The sequence below is a fragment of the Indicator indicator genome, chromosome 14 (assembly GCF_027791375.1).
Source record: "Indicator indicator isolate 239-I01 chromosome 14, UM_Iind_1.1, whole genome shotgun sequence".
Lineage (NCBI taxonomy): Eukaryota > Metazoa > Chordata > Aves > Piciformes > Indicatoridae > Indicator > Indicator indicator.
Window position 1 is genome coordinate 24,221,986 of NC_072023.1, and position 26,188 is coordinate 24,248,173.

The 26,188-nt window shown below is 49.1% G+C and overlaps 1 protein-coding gene across 2 annotated transcripts in view; it reads left to right on the plus strand.

Annotated features, from left to right (window-relative positions):
* IQSEC3 (IQ motif and Sec7 domain ArfGEF 3) overlaps positions 1 to 26,188 on the plus strand; it is a 104,141-nt gene that overhangs the window by 57,227 nt on the left and 20,726 nt on the right. Inside the window, exons 3-5 of one of the 2 annotated variants that reach the window (XM_054386675.1) lie at positions 10,165 to 10,453; positions 16,722 to 17,815; positions 22,970 to 23,131. In XM_054386675.1, coding sequence (XP_054242650.1) covers positions 10,165 to 10,453; positions 16,722 to 17,815; positions 22,970 to 23,131 — 1,545 coding nt within the window. Of the gene's footprint in view, positions 1 to 10,164; positions 10,454 to 16,721; positions 17,816 to 22,969; positions 23,132 to 26,188 lie in introns of those variants that run through there. The other variant, XM_054386676.1, reaches the window with a different exon arrangement.

The window sequence follows — 26,188 nt, forward strand, 5'->3', positions numbered from 1 at the left end:
GTCCCTGTCCCTTCCTTCCTGACCCTGACCCTCAGATACTTATTGACCAGATCCCCTCTCAGCCTTCTCCTCTCCAGACTAAACAGCCCCACCGCTCTCAGCCTTTCTTCACAACACAGCTGGATCTGATAAGCAGATTGTCTTAAAATGCAGCATTTTGGGCAAGATCCTCCACTGACCTTGGTGCAGTCCCCTGGCATAATGCTGTTTAGCACCAGCCATAGTTCTGCTCACCAGCACAGCAGGATTGTTTGTGTCAAGGCAGACTCCTGTTTCTCTTAATGATAGGTCCTGAAAGGTTCATGTCTGGGTAAGAAGTATAGGGATTAGAATCATTTTCATTCATCATAGGCAAGAAAAGTTCAAGTGGCCCTAGGGGAACAGGAGCCTGTATGATCAAATGTGTAAGCTGCTAAGTCACCCTGTTTCCCAAATGGGAATGAAGGCAGTTGAAAAAGGGAGTAAGACCTCAGGGAAGAGAAGTGACATGAAATGGATCAGAGTGTGAGTGAAGCAGCAATAACAAAATAGGTTAGAACTTGGAAAAGTAGAGTTTTATGCCTGCCATGTCAGGCTGTGGGGGTGGTCACCAGCTTGGGGAAGGAGGAAGCAATGCTAACCATGCTGTTTCTATCTTGGTCTTCAGGCACAGGCCAACCCAAAACCCTGGGTCTGAAAGTTCTGGCAAAGTTAAAACCTGGTTCATGTCTGATTTCCTAAGCTGAGGAGTCGTGTTTGGACTGTTTGCATTGAGGATGGTGATGTGCTATCTGGAGGAGGTCTGGGCTTCCTTCTCCTTGCTTTGACAGAAGCAGTGGCCTTCTACTGGGCTGCAGTGATCACAGGAGAGAAAAAGGCTGAGATTTGTGGGTTACACAAAGATCTTCCTGTGAAGCAGTTCAGCCACTGCCTTCAGAAATCAGCTACCCTGATGCCTTATAGGAAGGAATCCAGGGTGCAGGCCAGCCTAGGGTCAATCGCAACATGAGGAAAACAAAGACCATAGAAGCCCCTGCCCAGGTCTATAAATGCCAACAGCTATGTTTTCACCCAGGTCATGTGGAGCTGGAATAGGAGAGCAAGGGGCTGAGGGAATGTGCAAGGTTCCCTTGCCTTGTGGAGGCTCTGTGGCCTCCCAGGCCTGAATTCATCTCTTCCAAGCAGTGGGATTCTCTCTTCTACCTGACTGCACTGCAGGCTTTTGTCAGCGAATCTGGTGATGCTCAAACCTGCCTCAGGGACCAGCAGCCCAGAGATCTGAGTTGAAGTGGCAGCAAGGCTGCTGTTGAGAAGCAAAGTTTCTCTTTTAGGGGTGCTGAGTGGGCAGTTACACTAATGCAGGAAGCCAGCTGTTTTTCCCTCTCTAAAGCGTCGTGTTTACCAAATATTGCAGAGGTGAGAGAAGGCTGGGGTTAAAGTAGAAATAATTAAACCCTGTGGAGCAGGCCCTCCCTGGGCCTTTGCTGTCCACTTTGCACTTCCCACACCTTAGTGTCAAGCACGGGTGCCCTGTGTGACAGTCACAAATAACCCTCTCCAGTGACAGGCTGTGGGACCTCCTAGTCAAACCTGCAGGGACAGCACAGCAACCAGCCTATGGTGTCAAGCATGGATGTGTGATGAACATCTCAGAAAGTCTCTGTAGTTCCTAAGCTAAGCCTTGTGCTCCTGAGGCTGGTGAAGCAGGAGGCACGGCTGGGAGTGGAGGAAGAAAGAGGGGGATGCTAAACAAGTAACCCCAGTATCACTCTAAGATATCACCCAGACATGTGGGGACTACAAGAAAAGAACTGTGGCAGCCACACCACCCAGCAGAGCCAGCTTTGCACCATAAACCCAACTCTCATACAGTGGGAGTTTCCTAGCTGTTCCAGGTCACCCTCTAAAAGAAGCTTATCTCCATGAAAAAAGTAGAGATCCCAGTCCTCAGGTGACTGAGGTTAGTCATGGAGAGCCTGGCCTTTAGGCAGCCAGCTGAGACCTTTGCACTGTCAGGGCATGAGGTGCATCAGAAAAGTTCAGCTCCTGTAGTGCAGTTCTGTAGCAAACAACACAACACCACAGCAAGGTGGGAATTGCACAGCACTTGGGGATCCTGTCTGAACACCAAAGCCAAAAAAGGAGGCCCTGGCTTTGGTGTGTTGGACCCTGTGGGGCTTGAGGCATTTGCTAGTGTTATTACATTTTCTGTCTGCTTGATGTATGTCTCTCTGAAACCACTTCAAACAATGCTGAGGAGATGTTACCGGCTTCAGTCTGTGCTACAGGATGTTAAATTCAATTGGTTTCCAAGATATTTACTGTGCTGTACTGTCAAATATGTCTTACAGATGTGTGTGCCAGCCCTTTCATGAAACAAGCAATATATTCTGGGCTGGGTAATGAGTTTGGCTAATTATCATTAATTCCTCCTGGGTGAAACTAGTGTGAGAAGATGGCTTGGTGCCACTGCTATGCAAGGTGTTATGTGAATGCAGACAAAATCAAATCTTGTTCCTATATTTGTCTGTGTTGGGGGAGACTGTCTGAGAAAGCTGCAGCTCAGCTGGCAGGGGATGATTTGCCAAGATCAAGTTCCAAGTTCCCTGCTTCTCTGGCAAGAGAGACTTTTGCTTTCCATCATTTTCAGCATGCTCCCAGAGACCATTGCTTCCAAATCTCCCTGAGACCTGAGCTTGAAAGCAGACTGGAAGTGATTCTTTTTATCATGGTGTGTCATAAATCTCCGAGCCCTGAGAAGATCTCATCATAGATCACCAAGTCTGTCTCAGCCATTTATTTTCTTGAGTTCTGGCCAGCCCGTTCACATATTTGAGTGTCCTTGCGGCATGCTGAGCTGAAGCAAACTGAAAAGGCACTTCAGACACTGCTAACTGGGCAATCCATTCTTACTGTTTTTTTATTTTCTGAGCAGGGAGGGGAGAGGGGACAGAGGAAATGCTAAAATGTCAGAGGGAGCACAGGTTCTTGATGACTCAGAGCCTGAACTCTGTTCTCTTGGCATTAACTGGTGACCTCTTTGTAGAATCCTCCATGTGGCACTTCATAAGGGCTTTTTTCCTGACATTTCTGAAGCTTTGAAGCTTTGTGTGGCTCTCAGGCCATGATAAGGCTAATCACAGCACGTACACAACAACAAAGTGGTCCTCACAAGCAGCTCTGTGAGATGGGTTCATGCATTTCTGTCGTCCTTCACAGCTTGGCCATGTAGTCTTTGCCTCAATTACAGGTCACAACCCCACACCCTGACCGTGAGTACCATGAAGATGTGTGGTAAGCTGTACATGGGAAACAGCATTGTGGCCTCCTCCTGGAGTGACACAGGGACAGAAAAAGGAGATGAGATCAGCCTCTGTAGTACTTTTGTAACACCTCACACTCACAGCTTCCTCCTGTCTAATTACTCAGATCTTTTTGCATAGTGACTGTACCTGCCAACAGGGCATCTGAGCCTCATCCTCTTCTTGATGAGTGAGAGAGCTGCCTTGATTTCTTACACTGTCCTTGAGAACAGGAGCTCTGCTGGCCCTAGCTCCCTGTTTAGTCACTTGGCTACCCTGTAAATGCCTTTCAGAGAGCTCTAAAAATTGCTCTTAGACCATGAACTGGTTCTGGTATTTGACAGCAGGACAATGGAATGCAATGTCTGCAGCATCCAACTTAACATCGCCATGGTCCAGCTCCACAGCTGGGTGAGAGAAGCACAGATCCTTGACAAGTTGCAAACACATTTCCAGCAGGAAGGGGGTGGTGAAGAGTTTACACAGTTGCAAACAAATTTCCAGCAGAAATGGGGTGGTGAAGAGTTTACACCAGGATAGTGTAAACCTGGTGCTGCAGGAACTGAAAAACAGTTAAATCTCTCACAGGACAAGGTATGGTACCAACATATAGGGGGAGAAGATGCTGCCAGCAATGAGTGGATGGACTTATCCAGTTTGATAAGTTAGTATCACTGATTCAGACTTTAGGCTTCCGAAGTACCAGGAAGGAATAAAACAGGAAGTAAAAAAATACTCTCTACATAATACCATTTCCCTCTATCATCTCCCTACATCCATCTCTTAGTGTACTCCACATAGAAAAGCTCTCTGGGAAAGCTGCACACAGAAGCTGAGTATCCGAAGTCCAACTTACCCCTGCTAGAAAAAAATATCTGTGGGCATCATCTGAATTGTCCCAGTGAGAGCTTTCCCACATCCTACTTTCTTGAAGCAAACATTAGAATTCATCCCAGAACCCTGATATCTCTGTTTTGAAATTCAGCCCTGAGTCAGATTGTCTGCAGGCAACACTTCTGTTAACAAACCTGAGTTGTGTCTGCAGTATGCATGTGCAAGCCAGCAGTGCAAAAGCAGCAGGACATATGTGAGACATGAGAGATGTTTTCCACATGAGAGATGTTTTCCAGAGCAGATGAAATCTATCTGTAATAATGACTGAGCTAGTTGCTGTGGGTCATAAAAGTCTCATAGGAACAGCTAAGGAAAACAGCAAGCTGATTTTGTAGTCTTGCTTTTCTATCTGATTGCAAGTGATTTGCATTAATGTCACAACTTCCAATCAAACAGAAATCAAAGGCATTAGGAACCTTCCCTACCTGATTGCATGACTAGCAGAAAAATGCCTTATTCATCATGCAAGAATAGCTTTAAATACTGTGAGAGATGGTGGTGTGTGATACTTTAGGCCAGCCAACACTGATCACAGCTGGATCTGCAGGGGTGATGCTGGGATGCACAACTAAATTAACCTAGTTGGAGTTTGGCCAGGACATTGGGATTCACACCTTAGACTCTGCATGGCACTTTGCATTATTACAAGTGGTTAGAAAAATGTTCTCATCCAAGAAATATTATTGTGCACTAGCTCCGTTCCCTTCCTTCCCATCCCACAGCCAGGGAGGCTGATTGCTCGCTGGCCAAGAGCAAGCAAGTGGATCTCCATGATTCTCACAGAGGTCTTCCATTCTGTAGTGTCTGTCCTTGCCCTACTTGTCTTACCTGCTGTTGGGGTGTGTTTGTTACTGTGATTACAACAACTCCTGAGCCTGTGCTTACCAACAAAATCTGTGCTCTGCCAGTGCAAATCAATGTGCCACTCAGAACAGAGGGGAAGGATCAGATTCCTTAAGTTTTTAGGCTATATTTCACTTCAGCATCAGTTCTGATCTTTAGCAGTGTTTTGTTTCTCATATGGGGGCTTCATCAGTGGCTGCTGCTGGCCAACAGAGTACAAGACTCCCTGCAACACTTCAAGCTCAGAAACAGCTTCAGGAGAGGAGTAAATCTGGGGGGAACACAGGGTAGTAAGTGGAACCATAGGGCTGTAGTGCTGGCATTCAGGCTGCTAAGCAAACTGTCTTTGGCCTTTTCCCCATCATTTCTAAGTCACTGAAATTTAGAAGCAGGAGCTGAAATTTCCCAGGTTTGCTCTCTTGCCCAACAGTGAGAGTCCTTTTGAGATTTCCTTGCCACTATGTAAAAGTGGTTCATCCATATTTTATTTTTTTCCCCACAAAAGACCATGTAGAAACTATTCCCACTTTGAGTATTTGCTATTGCTTTCTGAACAGCACAACAGCCAAACCAGCAGGGGGTTATAAGGCTTATATTTAGCATAAAAATATCTAGCTGAAAAATGCCTTTGAGTGCTTGGGTGGAATCTGATTTTGATTTGACTGAGTTTTGACCTTCAGAAAGTGCTCTGCATAAGCACAATCCATTCTGCATCGGGTGTGTTCCCTGGGCTCAGAGCGTGCATGGGGAAGGAATACCTGTGCCTGTGGTTAGCTTATGTCCTTATCATACCACAGCTTCCTCAAGGGCTTCAATTATGCATCATGAGTGAGAGTGCTGAGCTCAGTGGTGCTTCTCTCATGCCTGTGGCTGAATGTGTGCACTTAGTGCTTGCAATCTTAGGGCTCCCTTGAGTCTTGAGGAATAGCCTAAATGCCTAAGGAGGTTAAAGGGGGGTTCTAAGCATTTTGTGTTGGTCCAATGCCATCTGCCTCACTGGCCAAGGTGAAATTCAGGTCCTAGGGTACCTAGGGTCTGATACAGCCCAGTCATCAATGGGTAGGTCCATGGAGGCAGGTTCACAGTCAAGCTGGGGTGTCAGTCATTCTGCAGGTCAGAGCCCAAAAGGGAAGTGTGTGGCAGAACTGAAGAACAGCAGTCTCACTGCAGCAGAGACTGACTGCGCTGGGCTGGGCTGAAAAGGGGCAACTGTGAAGGGAATATTTGTGGGGGCCCTAGGTGAGCCTGGGCAAGTCATTAAGGTCTGTTAGTGCTCTAAGGGTCCTGGCAAGGCTTTCCAGAGAGCCTGAGGAATCTTCATGCCTAGAGATACTCAAGAGTTGACTGGAGAATGCCTAGATAACCTTAGATGTCTTTGAAAATGGCCCTACTCTGAGCAGGGAGTTGGAATAGAGACCTTCAGCCTTCCCTCCTAGCCTAGGTTATTTTGTGATTCTACAGGCCTGCTGGTTGTTGTTCTATGTTAGCAGTGCACACAGGTGTGCTGGTTTGAGGCCAGCCAGAACATCTCTTGCCCCAAAAGGGACAGAAGAATGACACACGCAAATGGATTGGAGAGTGATGGAAAGTTTAAATGGAAAAGCAATTGGTGAAGCTACAGAGAGCTACAAACTACAAAGCGTAGTGGAAAAGAACATCCTAAAGCATACAGAGTCCCTTTATATAGTACCCAGAGGTTTCCCAATCCTTCCCTCCTCCCCACTCAGGGCTCTTCCTTCCCCCCCACTCCCGCTGCTAGGCAAGTCTCAGGCTGGCCAGGTCTCAGACTGCCCCCCCCCTCCATTCTCCTCCTGGCATTAGGCCTAGTCAGGCCTAAGAGGCCTGAGATACCCCCCCCGGCATTACCCGATAAGAGAGAGAGAGCATCTCCCACGGGGCAGAGAGGGAAGAAAGAGGAAGAGAATGACTCTGCAGAGGGCGCAGGATTTATGGGTAGAAATACGTCGTTTCCTGTGTCCACCCCTATTGGGTGGGCACCCAGGACACCAGAGGTGTATCTCATGCAGCAGTGGCAGGGGGCACCCGGCCTAAACTGCCACACCAGGATATCCTGTCACTATGAATGTCACTCACTCAGACTCTAAGCTGTGTGTGACAGAAAGCCAAGCAGGTGCCATACACTACAGGTGATGTACACCTACAGCCCTGCAGAGCAACAACCACAGGTGCTGCAAACTGTTGTGCACACACTTCACATTCTACCATGAGCAAGCAGTGGAGATCCTCAGTAAAACAGTGTCAAGCATATGTGTGAGTGTTTAGAGGGCCATAAAGTCAGGGAATATTTGCTGGCATTTATAGTCCAGTCATGCCCCAAGGGAAGTCAACTAGCTCTCTAGTCTGCTGCCTTGGGCCCTGATCTGCCCATGAAGATCTGGACAGCACACTGTGCACTGTGGTCTTGATTTAACAGAGCACATTGGCAGGGGGGAGGGGGTGTGTGTCTTGCTGAATCTGAGCTCATGCATCTAGCCGAAACCGCTTTGTAGGGCACACTCCAGTTCCCACTGAAATACTGCAATGAAAACGTGATCAAATCCATGCTCACCTGGTCAGCCCTTGAGCTGAGGATAACAATTACTGCTCTGCTGCTGCCAATAAAAATGTTACAGTGAGAGCTATCAGGGAGGAGTCTTTTATTAACATCTCCTGCAATGTGGATGGATATAGAAGAGCAGAAGTTAAAAATGGGTCCATGTTTTACACAGACAGCTTCGGGCTTAGAAAAAAGTATTCATTGCATAATATCAGGAGTAGAACAAGGAAAGGTTCCATAAGGTATGCAACCTAAAAGGAGAGTTCTATGCCTCATGCTAATGGTGGCATTTCCTGCTTGCTGAGCATGCAGATGTGTCATGTCACTGTGCTTTGGTAAAGTGGATTGTATGGCATTGCTGTAAGAGACTGGCTTCTTCTGCAGAGGTATATTTAAATCTTTCTGGTGGCTACAAGCATGTGTCTAAAAGAAGAAATTTCCACCTTTAGATCCTTTATCTTGGAGTTAAGGTACTGTCTTTGGCTCATCAAAATTTGGAGACCTTTTAGAAACAGTGGGAATATTTCTAAATTTGATTGTGAAATGTGCTGAACAGAAGAGCTGCAAACAGAGAGGATAAACTTCCTGTTAAAGTACCAGTAAATATACAAAAGTGCTCTGGGGCTTAGGAGGCAAAGTCTATTTACAGACTTGTGTTCTTAAGTTCATACAGCACTTTGGAAAATGAGAAATACTTCTGTGTAATTTGGGCACCACAGAAAAGCCTATTTAATTTCCCTGATTTCACTCTGACATCAACACCAATCATAAAGTGATTTGTTATCTAGATGAAAGCAGAACTAGTCATATGAGGAGCAAATCCAAGAGAAAGAAATGTGATTCAGAAGTGAATTCAGTGATTTAATGGTGTTTAAATATGAGAGGCAGTACCCATCCTTGGTTCCAGTGGAATGAAATGCATTGGTTCTTTAGTAAATATTCCCATTTAGATCACAGAATCACAGAATGTTAGGGGCTGGAAGGGACCTCAAAAGCTCATCCAGTCCAACCCCCCTGCCAGAACAGGGTCTCCTAGAACATGTTGATCACACAGGAACACATCCAGGCAGGTTTTGAATATCTCCAGAGAGGGAGACTCCACAACCCCCTGGGCAGCCTGTTCCAGGGTTCTGTCACCCTCACAGGGAAAACATTTTCCTCCTGTTTCCATGGAACTTCCTATGCCTCAGCTTCCACCACTGCCCCTTGTGCTGTCATTGGGCATCACCCAGCAGAGCCTGGCTCCAGCCTCTGGGTGCTCACCCTGCACATCTTTATCAACAGGAATGAGGTCACCTCTCAGGCTTCTCCTCTCCAAGCTACAGAGCCCTCAGCTTCCTCAGTCTCTCCTCATAAGGAAGATGTTCCACTCCCTTCATCATTTTTGTGGCTCTGTGCTGGACTCTTTCAAGCAGTTCCCTGAGGTCCTTCTTTAACTGAGGGGCCCAGAATTGGACACAGTATTTGAGATGCAGCCTCACCAGAGCAGAGCAGAGAGGGAGGAGAATCTCTCTCAACCTATTAACAACAGCCTTTCTAATCCACCCCACAGGATGCCATTGGCTTTCCTGGCCACAAGAGCACATTGCTGGCTCATGATCAACCTCCCATCCACTAGGGCCCCCAGGTCCCCAGTGACAGTGCAGCACAGATGTTGCTCTCATCTAAATACTTGTCCCCTCAAAACCAGTGGAGCTGTATCTAATGTACACAGTGCAGTAGAACCCAGAGTCCATGTGGCCTGGCCTCCACACTCTTGGAAAATGTAAATCATGTCTCTGTAAACATTGGAAGGAGACTAAGGTAACTGTTATGGTTCAAACAGTGCCCTAGAATACAAAAAATTTGTTTGAAATTGGATGATTTTGGAAAGTATTTGTTAGGAGAGGTTAAGAACAGACCTCCTCAGCACTTCAGTGGGTCAGACACCTGCTAATCCCATCCTGTCTGGAGCAACCTGGTTTCACACAGTTCCTGCAGTGACTGACAGAAGAAAAGAGTGTTTCCCTTATGGACAAAGTCTCAGTAGGACAGCAATCTGTAGGCGTCTTTCATGGGATCTCTGCAGTCTGCTGTGGCTGTGTTGCAGACATGCTGTGAAGAGCCAGAAGCTCAGGGCTGGATGGCTCTGTTGCATCTTTACACTCTCAGCTCTCCAAGAGCTCTTCTGGAAACATGTCCTTAGAAAAACTAGATCCTTGGAATCCAGGCTCTGTGCCAGATGGGGCTCTGGGATGCATAGGGAGATGCTGAGCACCAGACAGTGAGGGCACAGGGATGACTGCCAGGTGCTAGATGCTCCAGAGAGCAGAAGTGTCTGTTGGCCATGACACTCTCCTGAGCCCCTCACCTCCACAGAAGCAGCTGGGCAGTTCCAAAGCTCACAGGAATGCTTTGTGCAGTGTGCAGGTGCTTGCTCTGGAGGGATCTGAGCTTTGGCTGCATCCAGCAGCGACAGAGGCCTCTACAGCCTGGTCTCCCTCAACACTCAGATGCAGCTCAGTGAATGAGTAGAGGCAAACATGGCTAAAGTTGCTCCTGGGTGGAATGCAAGAAAATAAACAAGCGAACCGTTCATTTTGTTCACAGTGACGATCCCAGCGGGTCGACAAGCAAGAGAGCCGGGTGTGAGACAGAGGATCCGGAGGAGGCCGGCAGACAGAGCGGCCAGGAGGGGAGGTCCGGCGCCCTGACGCTGCAAGGCCAGCCCGCGGCGCTGGCGGAAGAGCAGGCGGCCGGCGGCTCCCCGCTGGTGCCGAAGGCAAGCCTCCACCACACGGGCTCCCCAGTGCGGGTGCAGCGCAGCAAGGGCACGGCCTCCTGTTCCCATGCAGCTGCCTCCGATTATGAGCTCTCCCTTGACCTAAAGAATAAACAGGTACAGAGGTTCCTCCCCAGGCTGCGGGAGAAGGGGACGGGACGGGTGGGGCTGCATTCCACACGTGTTGGGCACCTTGCAGCAGGCACTGCAGCCTTCCTGCACCTGCAGCGTTGGCCCTGCCCGGGCACTCTGACCCTCTGGCTGCGAGGGGCTGGCAGAGGAAGCAGCTCCCCCACCTCTGGCTGTGACACCCACACCTGCTGGGCTCTGTGCCTCGCTGCCTGGGCTCTGTGGTCCAAGGTGGACGGAGATGCTCAGCACTAAACTTTAGACTTAGAAATGGGCTGTGGGCAGCCAAAAGTGTGCCTGATGAGGCATACCTGCATGAGTAGTGTGGTTGGACGAGATGATCTCCACAGGCCCTTCCAACCCTTACCATGCTATGAGTCTGTGATTCTAAGAGCTGTGGCATCCAGAGGTACTGCCTTGCTCACAAGCATGCAGTGGCTGTAGGGCTCCCAGCAACTGATTGTCCCATAAGACCTCCCTGATGGGAGCAATGTCCAAGAGCCATCGTGCCCTTTTGGATCACACTGCACAGACCCCTGGTGCACTTCCACATTAGCTTCTTCAAAGCATGAGCTTTCAGGGCAGATGGGTTTATTCAATGAGTGTCCTCTGTGGTGTCTCCAATGATTGTGTGTTCCTACCATTACTGCCTTCAGTCCAGTGCTGGATGTTGAAAAGACAGGTTTACCAGACAGAAAATAGTTCAGTGCTTGAAGTTGTGAGCCTTTCCTCCTGTGCTTGGGGCTACAGCCTAGCTCCAGAACACAAGTGTGCCCATCTCTAGCTGCATCTCCTGAAGGGCTCCCAGCAGGGGATAGTGGGACAGGGGCTAATAGCAGCTGGCCTCCTCCTCACTCAAAGGCTGTGAGGTGGAATGTACCTCCTGCCCTGCGTCTCTGCAGACTGCAGCCCAAGAGAGCTGCTGTGCAAAACAAAACTTAAAGAATCGTTTCTGATTTTTCCCTTGGGTGGCAGCTCAACCAGAGGCTGTTTGATATGCAGGCCCTGCAGTGTGTGAGAAAGGGAGGACAAGCAAACACTAGTGACAATGTCCACATTATATTCAGTGGGAGAATTCAGTGGAGCTGTGCTACTGCAGGTAAAGGGTCTCAGCTAATGAGATTCCTACAGGAGAAGCTGCTGCTTCTGGGACATCTCTCTGTCACTTCCCTCAGGGCAATGCTGCTGTCCCTAAACATACATGTCAGATCAATAGCCAAATAAATTCCTCAGCAGAAAGGAGACCTTGGCTCTTTAGCTCTGTCTTTCTCAAAATGCTGCATACTCAGTCTGTACAGAATTCTTGCTTCACACCAGGAAAAGAAACAAGAGGCACTAATTAACTGGCTTCACAGACTAATGTGACATATCCTCAGGGTGAGCCAGATCTTCACTGCTATATATGGGTTTTGCTTCCTCAGTGTCCTCATGCTGCTCTGATTTGTCCTGGGGAGTGCCTGTCCTGTGTTAAGGTCATGTTGTCCTATCACTGTTCTTGCAGCAGAGGCCAGACCTGCCCTGGATGCATGAGACGGACATGCTAGCTGCTCATTCATTAAATTCTGCTGCCCCACAGAACTGGCCTCACAGGCACTTAGCCTACCTATTGAGAGGAAACACCACTTCTCACAGCAACGGGGACTTGACAAGCCTAGGTGTTTTACCACCTCCAGTGTGATTTTCCCCACTCAATCCCTACACCCTCCCTTTTCCACGAATTTTCCACCCTTGGGTTAGGTTAACCCTTATCAACGACATAATGTCATCAAGTACCTCTGCTTACACTATTCTACACCGTCCCCATTAGACAACTCTCCATAGCTCAACCATTGACTCGCCCCCCAATCCCCCCGCGACTGATGTCCCCTGTCCTCCCCCCTTTTTGAAAGAGAACTGGCGACAGTTGCTGGAACGAGGAAGAAAAGCGGGTGGGTAGGAGAGCAGCCTTTTATCCTCATCCTAGCGCCTTATCCACAGTCCACATCTCTGCCAATACATACTATTCTGCCCGGGAAAACCCTCAGCACCACACCTCACAACTTGATGTTCGGTGGCCTACCAAGCTGCCCACCTCCACCCACACTAATGCCTCTACTCTTACCTCTCCCATGAAACAGGGCCATGCTGGCCCGTGCAACAGTATCGCCTGATCCACTCTCCCTCCCGAATAGATTCCTTAAGTGCGGACGATTCCCCACTTATCGTCATACCCCCATAAAGTATCAATAAGAACGTATTTCCCTCTTTGTGCACCCTCAACATTCTCTTCCTCCATAACCACAAATGCCCCCCTCTAACATCATGGCCTCTGCATTCAAATCTTGCCTTAACCAACCCTTCATGCACTGTGGAACAAATAGACCCTGCAAGATCCGTCCTTCCTCTTTGTTTTTTGGTTCACCTTCTACAGTGCATGCAGTGACCTGAGTGTCCATCACTGAGCCTGATTCTCATCTTGCTAACATGGTGGCAAGTCACCGTGCCCAGTGGCAGCCTGGGTAGAAAACCAGTGCTAAGAATAAGATCAGGCTCATTCTCTCCTGGCAGGCATATGACTTTATGCCCGATGGGCAGCAAAGCCGTGGGGTGTGCACCTCAAGTGCTTGATCATATTCGGGCCTGGCACCCTGGTTTGCCTTAGGCTGGCCTCATTAAAGCTCCCTTCATGTGCAATGGACATTTCCCAGCCATTTCTAATTCAGCCACAAGGCCTGAATTGCTCAGGCTGAGTGTTCATATTGAGGGCCAGAAATGTATTAAGCTAATTATTCTTTTAAATCCCCCCACCGCATCTCCTGCTTTCCCCTTCCTTTGGTGCTGGCTGTTGGATCATTCCCCAGAGAAGAGTAGCTTTAAGTAGGCAATTACTTGTGATTCATAGGGTTTATTAGGAGTGAGAGAAGGCCAATCATGTCTGTCCTTTCTCTCCTCTCACATGGGAAGAGAAGGCTCCTCCAGCAAGCCAGGCATACATCTCCATTACCTGTGACTGCTGTGGTGCTAATGGATGCCCTTTCCTCCTTCTGAGAAGAGAAAACAGGCCACAGCTGTGTGAAATTCCTAATTCCTTTAGAATGTCAGTTGTCTCGATCCCATAGCAAATGTGAACAGCTCAGGTATCAGCAAACAGTAAATGGATGGGTTACATCAAGGAGAGAGAGGCAGAGATGAACTCGTACCAAGCAAGGGCAGGGAGGACAGTTCTTTATGGGCATGCTGTTGCTTGTTTTGCCAGTCTTCTCAAACACCTTTTTGACCAGTCCCTGGTACCTCTTATCTCAGTTGCCTGTCTGCTGTGGACAGGGCTGGATGGCAGTGGATTGCACACAGAATCTGTCCTTACACACCTGGTATAAGCTGGGGAACAGACTGGGTTGTGAGTCCTCTCACTTTACATCTTGTTTCTTAATGCCTCAGTCCTGTGGGGTGATTGAGATAATGGACTGCAAAACCTGGTGATATTTTATTGGGATACTGACAGCTTTCACCATTCATTCAGACTCTCCTCTTAGTGTTTTAAATTCTGTCTTTTTGGAAACTGTCCTTGCATGAAATAAACTGGCCTTTTACTTCAGACCAGCAATGACATCTTGTCTTGGCCTCTAATAAGATCAGAGCATATGAATTTTGTGTTTGCAGAATGGCTGTCACCTCCTTGGAAGCCTCAAATTTCAAGGCCCTTGCTTCTGCCTTATTTTGTACTTTAGTATTCTTCCCTCAGATAGCTGTGCCTGTCCCTTCCATTTGTTCCTCTTTCCCTCCCAACACAATTAGCTCTACATTTGCATTAACCAGACCATTATATTAAGTGCTTATGGTCAATTGTCAGTACTAGCTGTCTGGGTTGGGCCTCTGAAGATTATTGGTTTAATTCCTATTTGTCTGTGTGAGTTTTCCTCCTGAATGGAAAGACCAAGGGATAGCTCAAAGGCTTACCAGGGGGAAAAAGGCAAGTTTGAAGACATGCAGCAGGAGTGCTGGCTTTATGGTGATATTTAAGGTGGTGGGTTTAGGGATAAGGATGAAGAACTCCAGCAAAACTCTTCTACTTGCCACCCAGAATCTTTTTTTGCCCCCAAATTCCTCTTTCCCACGACCTCAACCTCTGTAGATAAGCAGAGACCTTGTTTATCCAAAAAGCCTACTGAAATGTCTTGTGGTCACTGAACCTGAATCCATGATCATTGTGTGGATGATTTTTAGTGCCAGTCCTGCAGATGCTCTTGAGGAGAACAGCAGGGCCAGTACTAGGCCAATGCTTTTTCAGTTAGGAGGAAGCAGAACTCTGAGTCTGCTGCCTTTACAACTGGAGTGGCCAACCCCACTGCTAAGCAAGTTGCTCATGTTTCTCAAGGTTGGGCTTTGATGCTTGATTTGGACAGGTGTGAGTTCAAGAGCAAGGCAAACAGGGAACAGCAGCCTACCTTTTGTTTGAGCACAAGGCAAAAGGTCCCTGCTTCATTTCCAGAGACGGAAATCTGAAGGGATGTGCCACATCCCTACGCTTGTTCCCTTCCAGAAATGGCAACCTCCCCTCCAGTGCAGCAGGATCCCTAGACCTGTTGCTGCCTGGGATGAATGACTCCCAGTGTCCTCTGCCCTGTGAAGTGCCAGCAATGTACAGTTCAGATCTGTTGTGTGTTTAATTCTGGATGTCTTAACCATAGGGAAAAGTCCTCCAGAAGGACCAGGTAGTCCAGGAGGTGGACTGGAAAGTGTAATCTATATTATTTCATTCCCATCGTGCTGCATCTTCCCTATGTAAAGGGGGTTCACAGTTTGTTCTGCCCCTTTTCTCTTTTTCTCCCTGCTCCCAGCATGGATCCTTATATCTTGCGGTGTGGGGGAGGTTTGTGGCCTTGAGCAGCCTTGGCAAAGCTAAGTTTTAGCTACACCATTTTGGGCTTCATGGTGGGGGGGGGGGGGAGGAGGGGAGGAGCAGGAAGCAGGGAGGTATTGGAGGGGGCATTGAGGTTTGGGGTTTTGGGCCTGGCTGAGGTTTTGGAAGGTGTTGGCCTAGAGAGGTTTTGGTAAGCCCAGGTTGGAGAACTGGGCTGAGGCAGAATATATATTTGTGCATTTTGTACTGTTATATATACGCTTGTGAATAGTATTTCCATTTAACTTTCCAATTCTGTGTGTGCAGAGTTTTTATTTTACTCCTTTGAAGAGGGGTAAAATAGCTTTCTGTCCACTCAACCCAAGATAAGATCATCATCCATCCAAAACCTCAGTGAAGGTAGTTGGAGTTCATCTTTCTCTTTACTTCAGTCCTACCATCTGCCATCATCTTCACACTGTCCCCCTTATCCTTCATCAATCACTTATTGGAAAGAGTCATTCAACCGTGCCCTGTAGCATGTTAGTGAAAGCTGAGCTGCAGAAGAGGAGTGAAGGGACTGCCAGGAGCTATAAGTACCAAACCAGGGAACAGAAATTGCCATACCTCCTGGCTTTGTCGAAGCCTGCTGCATTACCACTGAGCTGTGTGTGCATGTGTTTGCATGTGTGCTTGTTGCTACCAGCTCAGGAAGGAGTAAATAATCCTTCTTCTACGTGTTCTTAATGACTTGTCTCCACATCTAAAATCAGATTTGTTTACCTTTCAAAGCTGAGAGCCTTTCTTTTCTTGGGCAGTGTTCATTCCAGTGCTGTCTGACTCCTGAAAACCCCAGGTATCAGAAAGGAAGTTGCTCTGGGATCTGGAGTGCATTTGGAAACAAACCTGACCTCTGCTAGCTTCTGAGTTGATGTTTTTCAATAGCTCCTATGGTCAAGCCAACATTTTCTGCATTTAAATGTTAACTTTTCTTTCCTTTCTCTGAATGGTTTTTCTTTTCCTGAAGTGACTGAGGAGGGAGAGCAGCACTGGTAACGCTCTGGGTCAAAGGATGATGCTTGATATTACAGGAGCGCTGCTGAGAGGGAAGACACCTGGCTGGAACCCTGTACTTGCAGTGGTGAACTTGTGCTCAAGGCCATCAGAAGTAGGTGTGCAAGGGCACCTCCAGGCTTCAGCTTGGACGGCTGTCACTCTAGGAAGAGGCAGGATTGTGTAACAGCTGTGAGAAGCTCACAGTACTGATGCTGCAGCCAGCCGTGGCCCGAGTGGGGCCTTCTGTTGAGATGGAGGGCAGGGGAGTGCAGGTGTTCCAGGCTCTTCTGACAGCCACTGCAGACCGATCAGCACGGGGTGGCAGAGGGCAGTGAGCAGTCAGTCAGCAAACCCCAGTGTCTCTGTTTCTGTGTCTTTCAGATCGAAATGCTAGAGCACAAATACGGCGGGCACCTGGTGTCTCGCAGGGCAGCCTGCACCATCCAGACTGCCTTCAGGCAGTACCAGCTCAGCAAGAACTTCGAGAAGATCCGCAACTCCCTGCTGGAGAGCCGCATGCCACGACGCATCTCCCTCCGCAAGGTCCGTGTCCAGAACTCAGAGAGCTTCTCTGCGGAGAAAGCCCTGGTGGAGGGCTACAACTTCGTGGGCATCCCTTTGGTGAGATCCCCATCTTTGCCAGCCACCATCAGTGGGGCTCTTACTGAACTGGAGGACTCCTTCACGGAACAAGTTCAGTCCCTGGCTAAGTCTATCGATGATGCCCTCAGCACCTGGAGCCTGAAGACCATGTGCTCGCTGCAGGACGGGAGCTCGTATCAGATAAGGGAGACCTTCAGTGCTAGCTCAGTGCAGCCAAACCAAGACTTTGAAGCTGAGCTGCAGGACAAGGAGAAGGAGGAAGGGCTCCTGCCAGATACTCTGCCCAAGAGCAGCAGCACTCTCATGATGGCTTTTCGAGATGTCACAGTCCAGATTGACAACAAGAACATCTCTGTCTCATCATCTACCTCGGTGTCCATGGCAAACTGTCTCAGCAACAAAGCCCAGGCTGAGCTCTCTCAAGCTACCAAAGCTGAAGAAAGCCCAGGAGAAAGGGAAGGAGAAGCCAGTGAGCCACTGGCTGCCCCAGAAAGCTTGCCTGAGTCTGGAGATCTCCAGAACAGACACACCTTCACTGAGGCAGATGTCAGCACTAATGGCACAGGGGACAGCAGTGTTGAGCCTGGGCAGATGGCAGTGCAGAAGCTGCAGTTTGATTCTAGCAATGAGACAGGGCAAAACAAAGGCTCTGAGTCTGAGAATGCAGACAATTCAGAGCAGCTGAGCAGCAGCAGCACCTCCACTTCAGCCAAGTCAGCCTCTGAGGTGTCCTCAAAAGAAGCACTGCAGGCCATGATCCTCAGCCTCCCAAGGTACCACTGCGAGAATCCAGCTAGCTGCAAGTCCCCCACCCTTTCCACAGACACCATGAGGAAGCGTCTCTACCGCATCGGCCTGAACCTCTTCAACATGTGAGTGCCTATGCCTCCCTCACACAGCCCAACCTATTGCCTGCCTCACAGGAGCAGGTGATGGCAGGCTCTTGCTCTGCCTACATCAGTCTGCAGGGAAGTTCTTTCATGTTCGAGAGCATGACAAACCCATTGCCCCATGAGCAGTGCCCCATGGGCAGTGTCCATGCTCTCTTGAATTCTGAACCTAGTCCTAGTTGCTGTCTATTTGGCATCTGCCTGCTCAGTCTAGGATCTAAGCTCCTGCTCCACTTTGTTGCAAAGGAAGAAGTGTAGCTGGGACTTTAAACTCGGCTCTGGTTACTTGACATGGGGCGTTTCCAAGTAAAAAGAGAGAGTCAGAGGTAGAGCTGTCCAGCTAGACCAGTGGGAGTCCACTGGCTTTGATTTTCCTTCTGATATTTGGGTAGATTTTCACCTGACAGACCAGGAATAGTCATCTGCCTCTCACACATCTGAGTCTAATATCCTGTGCAAAGGTGTGAAAGCAAAAGCAGATCAGTCAAGAGGTCATCATGAGAAGAGCCCTTGAGGGCTCACATATAGTCTCCTGGATTGGCAGAAAGCAGCTGAGCTGCTATAAGGAGCTTTAGATTTATTTGCTCATTGGCTTTCCAGGATACTTTTCTCCTCTAAGCAAGCCATGAGCAATATTGGGTTTTGCTCCATCACATTCTTATCTCACGCTGTCTTGGTTTCCATTTGAGTCCCCTGATGAAGATGCTGGGCATGGTAATGCACCTGTACTAGAAGAATGTTTCATCACACATTACCGTAGGCCTCTTGCTTAGAGCAAGGGCTAGAGGTTATGCACTTCTGGGCAGAAGTTTTGCGCAGGCAAGGGTGCAAGGTATAGGAGTGTATGTATATATATAGTATGTGTGCTGTGGAGGCTGTGGACTTTTGAGAGATAGGAATCTGCAAGAGAATTTTTCAGGCCTGGGCTCAGAGGACATCCAGGACTGCAGTGGTGTTAGAACAAGTAGATTTGGGACTCAGACAGAACCAAAGAAGACTTTCACTAGCTCTGAGATCAGACTGTGGACAGGTGGGTCCATGCGTACACTATCAAAATCAGACTCTGAGCACACACAGATCTGCCTGATGAGCACAAGAAGGCTGGGAGGAGAGAAGCTAGTCACCAAACACAGGCTGGGGTTGGTTATCACAGAGATAGTTCTGGATCCACACAGAAGTTGTGGTGTTTGTGTTGGGATAGGTGCACTGCTGGAGGGGGGCATGCAGTCTCTGGCACGCAGTGTTCTGGTATTATAAGCTATGCTTGGCAGGAGTGTCTCCACCTAGTGTGGTTCCTGTGCAGCTGACGTGACCACTGATGTGAAGACAAAGCAGGAGTGAAAATTCTTTTCCCCAGCCTCTCCTCCTTCCCCAGTCTGCCTGGCACACATTACTGTAACAGACTAGCAGCACCAGGTCTGTTCTGGGGAAGCAGCTCTGCCATCCTCCTTCATTCAGTGACCTGGGCTCACTGCAGCTCTCAGGTCCCCATGGGACAGAAGACTTACTGTGAAGCTCCAAAACACAACTTCCTAGCCAGGTCTGCCCTGTCCGCTTGAAACTAGGTATATATGCAATAATGTGTGGTGACCTGTGAAGTGCAGTTTTCTTGACAAAACATTGGAGGATAAGAAGGAGGAGAGCTCAGCTATGAGCTCTGGGGAATGAAGCTAGTTTTGTGTTCTGGGGTCTGAGGGACACCTGACTTTCCTTGGGACACTAGAGTGCATCTTCATCCAAAGGGCTGGAAAGACCATTGGATGCTTATTTGGTTGTTGGTTACTTGGCTGTTGGTTTCCCTGTCATTTTCTAACCAGGATCCAGTTCACCTTTGTAGGCTTTGCCATGTGGGCACCAGCTCACTGGGCATGGAGCTGAGGCACTGCATGCATGTGTGCATGTCCCTCACGCTGGCCATTCCCCTGGGTGAAGAGCTGGCAGCCTCCATCCCCAGCAGCTTCTGCCATGGTCTGGCTGGCCCCGTGCTGTGTGGCCAGAGAGCAGCACTCTGGCTGGGAGCAGGCCCCTGGACAAACACTAATGCTGCACTGCTATGGCATTTTCCCCATCCCCACTCCAGTGAGGGGGTGGAAGCCCTGGAACGGAGAGTGCTTCATTATGCAGCACTGCTGCAATAACTCTGTGTGTAGGCAGCTGGCTGCGTGGGCAGAGGGAAGCCAGTGGGGCCTGAGGAATCCCACAGCACCATCAGCCCTGCCTCATGCCCCTGCAGCACTGGGGAATGGCAGGGACCAGGCTCAGGAAAGAGGAAAGAGGGGCTGTCCTGCACATCTGGGGGAAAGCTGCATGCTGCAGTACCTGGCATACATCTGTAGCTGCTCAGTGAGAGAGAGGCTATGCTGCTATCAGGCTTTTGTGGAGACCAAACTGAATCCTGGGAAAATCCTGATGGAAGGCTGCTGCTAGTGGGAGAGTGGTGTGGGCAGGAGTGTCTGAGTTCTAGTGCAGGAGTGTCTGAGTTCTAGGGCAGGAGGGCTGTCAGAACTGGGCAGCCTTAGCCTGCATCCTCTTGGATTCTGTGTGCCATGTCTACTGAAATCTGCACATTCATGACAGTGTGTGAGCTGCCTTTATCTGACCATACTCAGCTCCCGGCTCCTCTGGAGTGAATCTAAAGACAGTCCAGTGGATTTGGAGCCACATCAGTGTAGCTGAGATCATCCTTGTGCTGAGAGCACCATACTGCCCCTTGCTAAATACCAAAATGTGGAGGTGGAGGTGCATTTTGTGAATGTGTTGCTTATCTTGACTTTACTCCTGATCATGTGGCCTTTGCACTTAGCAGAGAACTTGCCTGTGCCCTTCAAAGGTGAACCAGGACATCTGTATGATAACAGAGGAGGTGCCCTAGTGCTTTTCCCTGAAAAAGGCCTGGGGTTTTCAGTATCAGATCTTGCAGCTCTCATGTTCATCAGTGTTGTTCTCCCAGCCACTGTCCCAGGGATGTCATACTGAGCATAGTATTTTCTTCGTGACGTCACAAAGTAAGCAGAACTATGGCAATCCTCTCCCCTTTTTGTATCCCCTTGAGCCCCTCTAAGAAACAAGGCCATTCTGGATGCTGGTCCCCTTCTAGCTAGTCACATGTTGCTCACCCACATCCTTCACAGTGTCACAGTCTGTGCTTTCACGTGCTCTGAGATCTCCTGTCCTTCCCTCACCCCAGGAGACTGCCTGAGCAAATTCGCTCCTTGAGCCTTGACTAAGGTCCCTGAATTTGGATTGTGATGAAAGTATGGCTTTCTACCATGAGGAAGCTACCCTCTTACCCTCCTCAATCACCAGCTCAGAGAACCAAAGGAATGTGGAAGTCTTTCTGGCATTACAGTAGTTCCCCTCAGCAAGAGTGCAGGATGACAGAGACCCTTTAGTGGGCCAGACTGAACTATAAGAAGGAAACTTCCTGCACAATACACACAGACACTCATTCCTATGTGTACAGGCACCACACAGTCACTGCTAGGATAGACAGAAGCATGGCTGCTTACAAGAGGCATGAGGAGAAAGACAAACCATGCAGACACAGGGGCTGTGGTGAGCATTCATGGTGCAAGAGGAATCCGGCTTTACAGGACACAGACACACACACCCTTGCTGAGACATGTACTGCCCCAGGAGCTGCCTGTGCAGGAGGAGGCACTGCCATGCCAACTAGCAGAAAATGACTCCCACAGCCAGGCAGCCAGCCCCACTCAGCACCAGGCACCCACAGTCACCCAGGAAGAAAATCCCTCTGTCTGGGAGCTGCTTGCAGCTCTCCCAGCTCTGAGAAGGCATTCTCCAGGTGGCATACTCTCATCCACCCACACAAAGAGATTTCTGCCTGAGGAGGTAAATCGATAGAAATGGGAAGAATAACACAGCTAGGGGTGGGGGGAGGAAGAGATAAGCAATGCTGAATGTGGGATTTCCCTTCAGGCGGCCAGCACCAGGCTCAGGTGAGGAAGGTAGAAAGTGGCTTTCAACACCCAGCAATAAAAAGGTATAAAAGAGACATTTTTTGTCCAAAGTGCCCACTTTGGTTAACCCCTTCTGTGTCAAGAGGTTCATTTGCCATAGGCTGTGGCAAGCCTCTTCACAGCCATCTTTTGCCTTTGTCTGCCCTGCATAAGGTACCACCCTAGCTCCTCTAAAGCTCTCAGCCCTGATCTCTGGGGACAGCTCACTGTGGGTTGCACTTGGAGTAGCTGAAGTGCTGTCTCTGTGGGGTTAGGAACTGTCTGGAGGGCCAGACCCAGAGAGTGATGGTGAATGGTGCCACTTCTGGCTGGAGGCCTGTCACTAGTGGTGTCCCCAGGGATCAGTGTTGAGCCCAATCCTGTTCAATGTTTAGCCTGGAGAAGAGGAGGCTCAGGGGATTGCTCTCTACAACTCATTGCTCTCTACAACTACCTGAAGGGAGGTTGTACCCAGGAGGGGTTTGGTTTCTTCTCCCAGGCAACCAGCACCAGAACAAGAGGACACAGTCTCAAGCTGCACCAGGGGCAGTTTAGGCTGGAGGTGAGGAGAAAGTTCTTCACAGAAAGAGTAATTGGCTATGGAATGTGCTGCCCAGGGAGGTGGTGGAGTCACCATCCCTGGAGGTGTTCAAAAAAGGATTGGATGTGGCATTTGAAGCCATGGTTTAGTTAGTCATGAGGTGCTGGGTGATAGGTTGGACTTGATGATCTCTGAGGTGTTTTCCAACCTTGTTGATTCTATGATTCTATGACATGGTCTGATCATGTCCTCACAGGGACTCTAAACAAACCAGGCTGGAGCAGGGTCGACACAAGAGCCTTTGGCTCTGAGGCAGACGAATGGCAGAAGAGAGTCACTGATGAGGCTGGGAATGTGCAGCAGGAGCCTTTGTGGCAGTGGGATGACGCTTGGGATTGCCAGGTGACAGTAGGTGATGCAAGTGACACAGCAAGTCCCATGGCATCCTTTTGACTTCAGCAGTAACTTGGGGTGGACTCCCCGAAGGCACTTCCGTGCTCCCCATGAGATCCATCCCTGCCATACACACAAACTCATAGGAGCCCATGGACTGGGGGCTGCATTGCTGCAAGCCAGAGGCAATAGTGCCTCAAAGAAATCCTGCAAACTCACCATGTCTCTATTCTTCCCTTTCAGAAACCCAGACAAAGGGATCCAGTTCCTGATTTCCCGGGGCTTCATCCCTGACACCCCCATCGGGGTGGCACACTTCCTGCTGCAGCGGAAGGGGCTCAGCCGCCAGATGATTGGGGAGTTCCTGGGCAACAGCAAGAAGCAGTTCAACAGGGATGTCCTGGAGTAAGTGTGCAAACTTCTTCCTCTCCTTCTTGCACTGTGAAGGAGTTGCCAGCCCACTCCCCACTGGCTGCACATGCAAGCACCCTGTCTTCCATAACCTTCTGTCCCCACTCTACAGGAATGTTGCCATTCCTGCTCTGTCTGGCAGCTCTCAATGCATTTCCCAACAATGTTCCTCCCCTAATCTCTTCAGCCCTTTCATTTCAGTCTCTCCTCAGAGGGCCAGCGATCATCTAGCAGGAGGTCAGCACCATTGAGTGGTAGCCCTAATCATGCTGGGAGGTTTGACTACTGTATTCACAGAGCACCGAGGAACATCCCCACTCCAGAAACTCCACTTTTCTGCACAAGATCTCATATTTGCTCTCTGCTTCTGTTCAGTGGCTGCCTTTGCTAAGTTGTCCTCTTCAGATCTCTCACTGTGACCCTCTCCTGGTCACAAAAGCCACACATGTCTCAGCCTACACCTCTCCTCGCTCTCAAGTCTTGCACTTCAGACTGCAAAATGCTGTGAATAACTGAGACTTATACTGCCTCAGCATCTGCCTGTTGCTCTGTCTTCCACACTGTAATCGCTGCTAACTAATCAGCCCCTAGCATGGCAAGAGTAGAGTCACAGCATCACAGAAAACATCTGGCTGGAAGAGACCTCCAAGCTCATCCAGTCCAACCCTCGACTCAGCGCTGCAGGGTCAGCACTCAACCATGTCCCTAAGCACCAGCTCCACACACTGTGCAAACACCTCCAGGGATGGGGACTCCAGCACTGCCCTGGGCAGACCATTCCAATGGCTGAGAACCCTCTGGGAAGAAATATTTCCTAGCATCCAGCCTGAACCTCCCCTGCTGCAGCTTGGAACCATTTCCTCTGCTCCTGTCTCTTGCCACCAAGGAGAAGAGTCTGAAGTGTTAGGAAGAGCATTTCTCTTGTTCTGAGCACTGTCCAAGGTTCCAGGCCTTCTGCAAGGACAGGCCTGGGGAACTGAGATGAGCCTTTGTTTCCTGCTTGGTTCTGATCTGCTGCAGATGAAGGAATTTGGGAAAGTTTTCTGTGTTATAAAAAGGAGACATCAGGAACAGGGGAGGAACATTCCCTCCCCCATCCTAAGAATTGCTATAGTGCAAGCAGTGGAGGCTGCTGTGTTCAGCAGGGTGATGAGTGCAGGCAGAGGGCAGCAAGCTTGTTCAGAGACCATCTCAAGAGATGACCAGTACTCAGGAGGGGCTTTTAATAGAAGCACAGCTCTTCCTGCTTTTCCATTAGGTAGGAAGCCCTTTGCACTGGATCCTTTATCATATTCTCCCATTCTCCAAAGTGTTCTCTGTCTTCCTTAAATTTTTCAGTGATTTCTCTTGAACCAAACTAAATGGAAATCCTAAATCCAATACACACAACACTTCTACTCCAGGCAAAGACAGGAGGGTTCCAGGTCAAGAACAAAACCTGCATTCCTGCTGCAATTTCTGCTGCTTATTACTGCAGGTACCTGACCTTTGGTTCAACTTTTTTCTTTTCTTAATATACTGTATGGGTATTGATTTGGCCAGCAACCAGACACATGTTCTCTCCAATCTCCTCATGCTGAGAGGTACAGTTAAAAGTAATTGCATCTTTTTCTGCAGCAATCAATATGTGGGCTGCTTCCCCTGACAGATACCCTGCTAAAGTCCAAACATAGCCTCAGCACAGACAGGTAAATATTGCAGTAGTAATAGGCTCACCTGTTGGTCCTGAATTTATCCCTCATTCTGGCATCATTCCTGCAAATGGCCATGTTCTGCCTCTCCTGTGCCTACAAACTTCGTGTCAGAATTGGTCCCTGTTGCAAAGCTTGGTGTCTGCCTCCCAGTCTCAGTGCCAGGACCTGCTGTGTTGTGGCTGCCTGTCCTGTTCCTGCATGCTGCAGGAGGGTCGTTAAAGCAGGTGCCCTACTCCATCATGCTCATTACTCTCAGTTTCCATTGCACCTCTCATTGTAGCGTACCAAATACTTGGTGAAAGAGTGACCCTGCCACCCTATTTATACATGTGGCAAGCAAGGCTCAGAGATGGGAACAGCTCTTCAGGCTGTGTGTAAATGGACACATTTGGGTCATGGACTGTGTGGACATGGACATATATCAAGCAACCAAGCCTGTGGTTGGGATTCAAACCTGTGGCTGATCTTTCTGGGCAACAGATGATATTCTTGCACTTAGAGTCTATGCTGTCACCACCTCGTCACAATAAATTGATGATTTGTCTTCCTTAAAGGCAGAGACAAGAGTAGACACAAGATATACACAAGTTGTTCTAGAACAAGAAGGAAAATCCACACACATTGAGGCAGTTGGACCATGCTGCTTGCAGGCATTTTCACTGCCTTCCTGTGTCATGTCTGAGCTTGTGAGAGCTGGCTGGGCAATGGCAATTCCATGCATGGAAACAAGGCATTTCCAGGAGAAATCCTATCACCTGGATATCTTTGCTGTCCATGCTGCAGGAGGGAGAGGGCTGACAGATAAGCACAGTGTGCTGGCATTTCCTATGCACTACAGCTTGAGGGTTAATGACAACTTGTGAGCATTTTGTGTGGGAGCAAGAGGCAGCTCAGAGATGTTTGGGCATTTTATAAGTGTCTGTGCCCTCGTCTGGTTCTTATTCCCCATCCAACTCCAATGAAGCCAGCTCAGGAACACTGGCAGAGGTTGGGGAATGGACTCTGCAAGGGCAGACCCCCAGTCCCCACATCTGCCTGCACTTAGCAAGCCAGCAGTAGGGCACATGGCATTCCTTGGAGAGCATATGGCAGACAGGACACCTCCTGCAGTAGCCTCTATGCAGTTTGCCCAGTGCCACAGCCAGGGTTGTGGCCCAAGAGGGCAGGAGAGGAACAGGCATTGATATTGCTATGGAGCTCCAATGCTCAGGCAGGCTGGCCATGAGCAGGCAGTAATTGTTGGCCAGGCTCTGACCACGTGCAGTAAATAAGCCTGTATGCAGAGGGAGGCATCTCTGCTCTGTAATAGCCCAGAGCTGGCCCTGGAGCCTTCCTGGCCTCGAAGCAGTCTCAATTA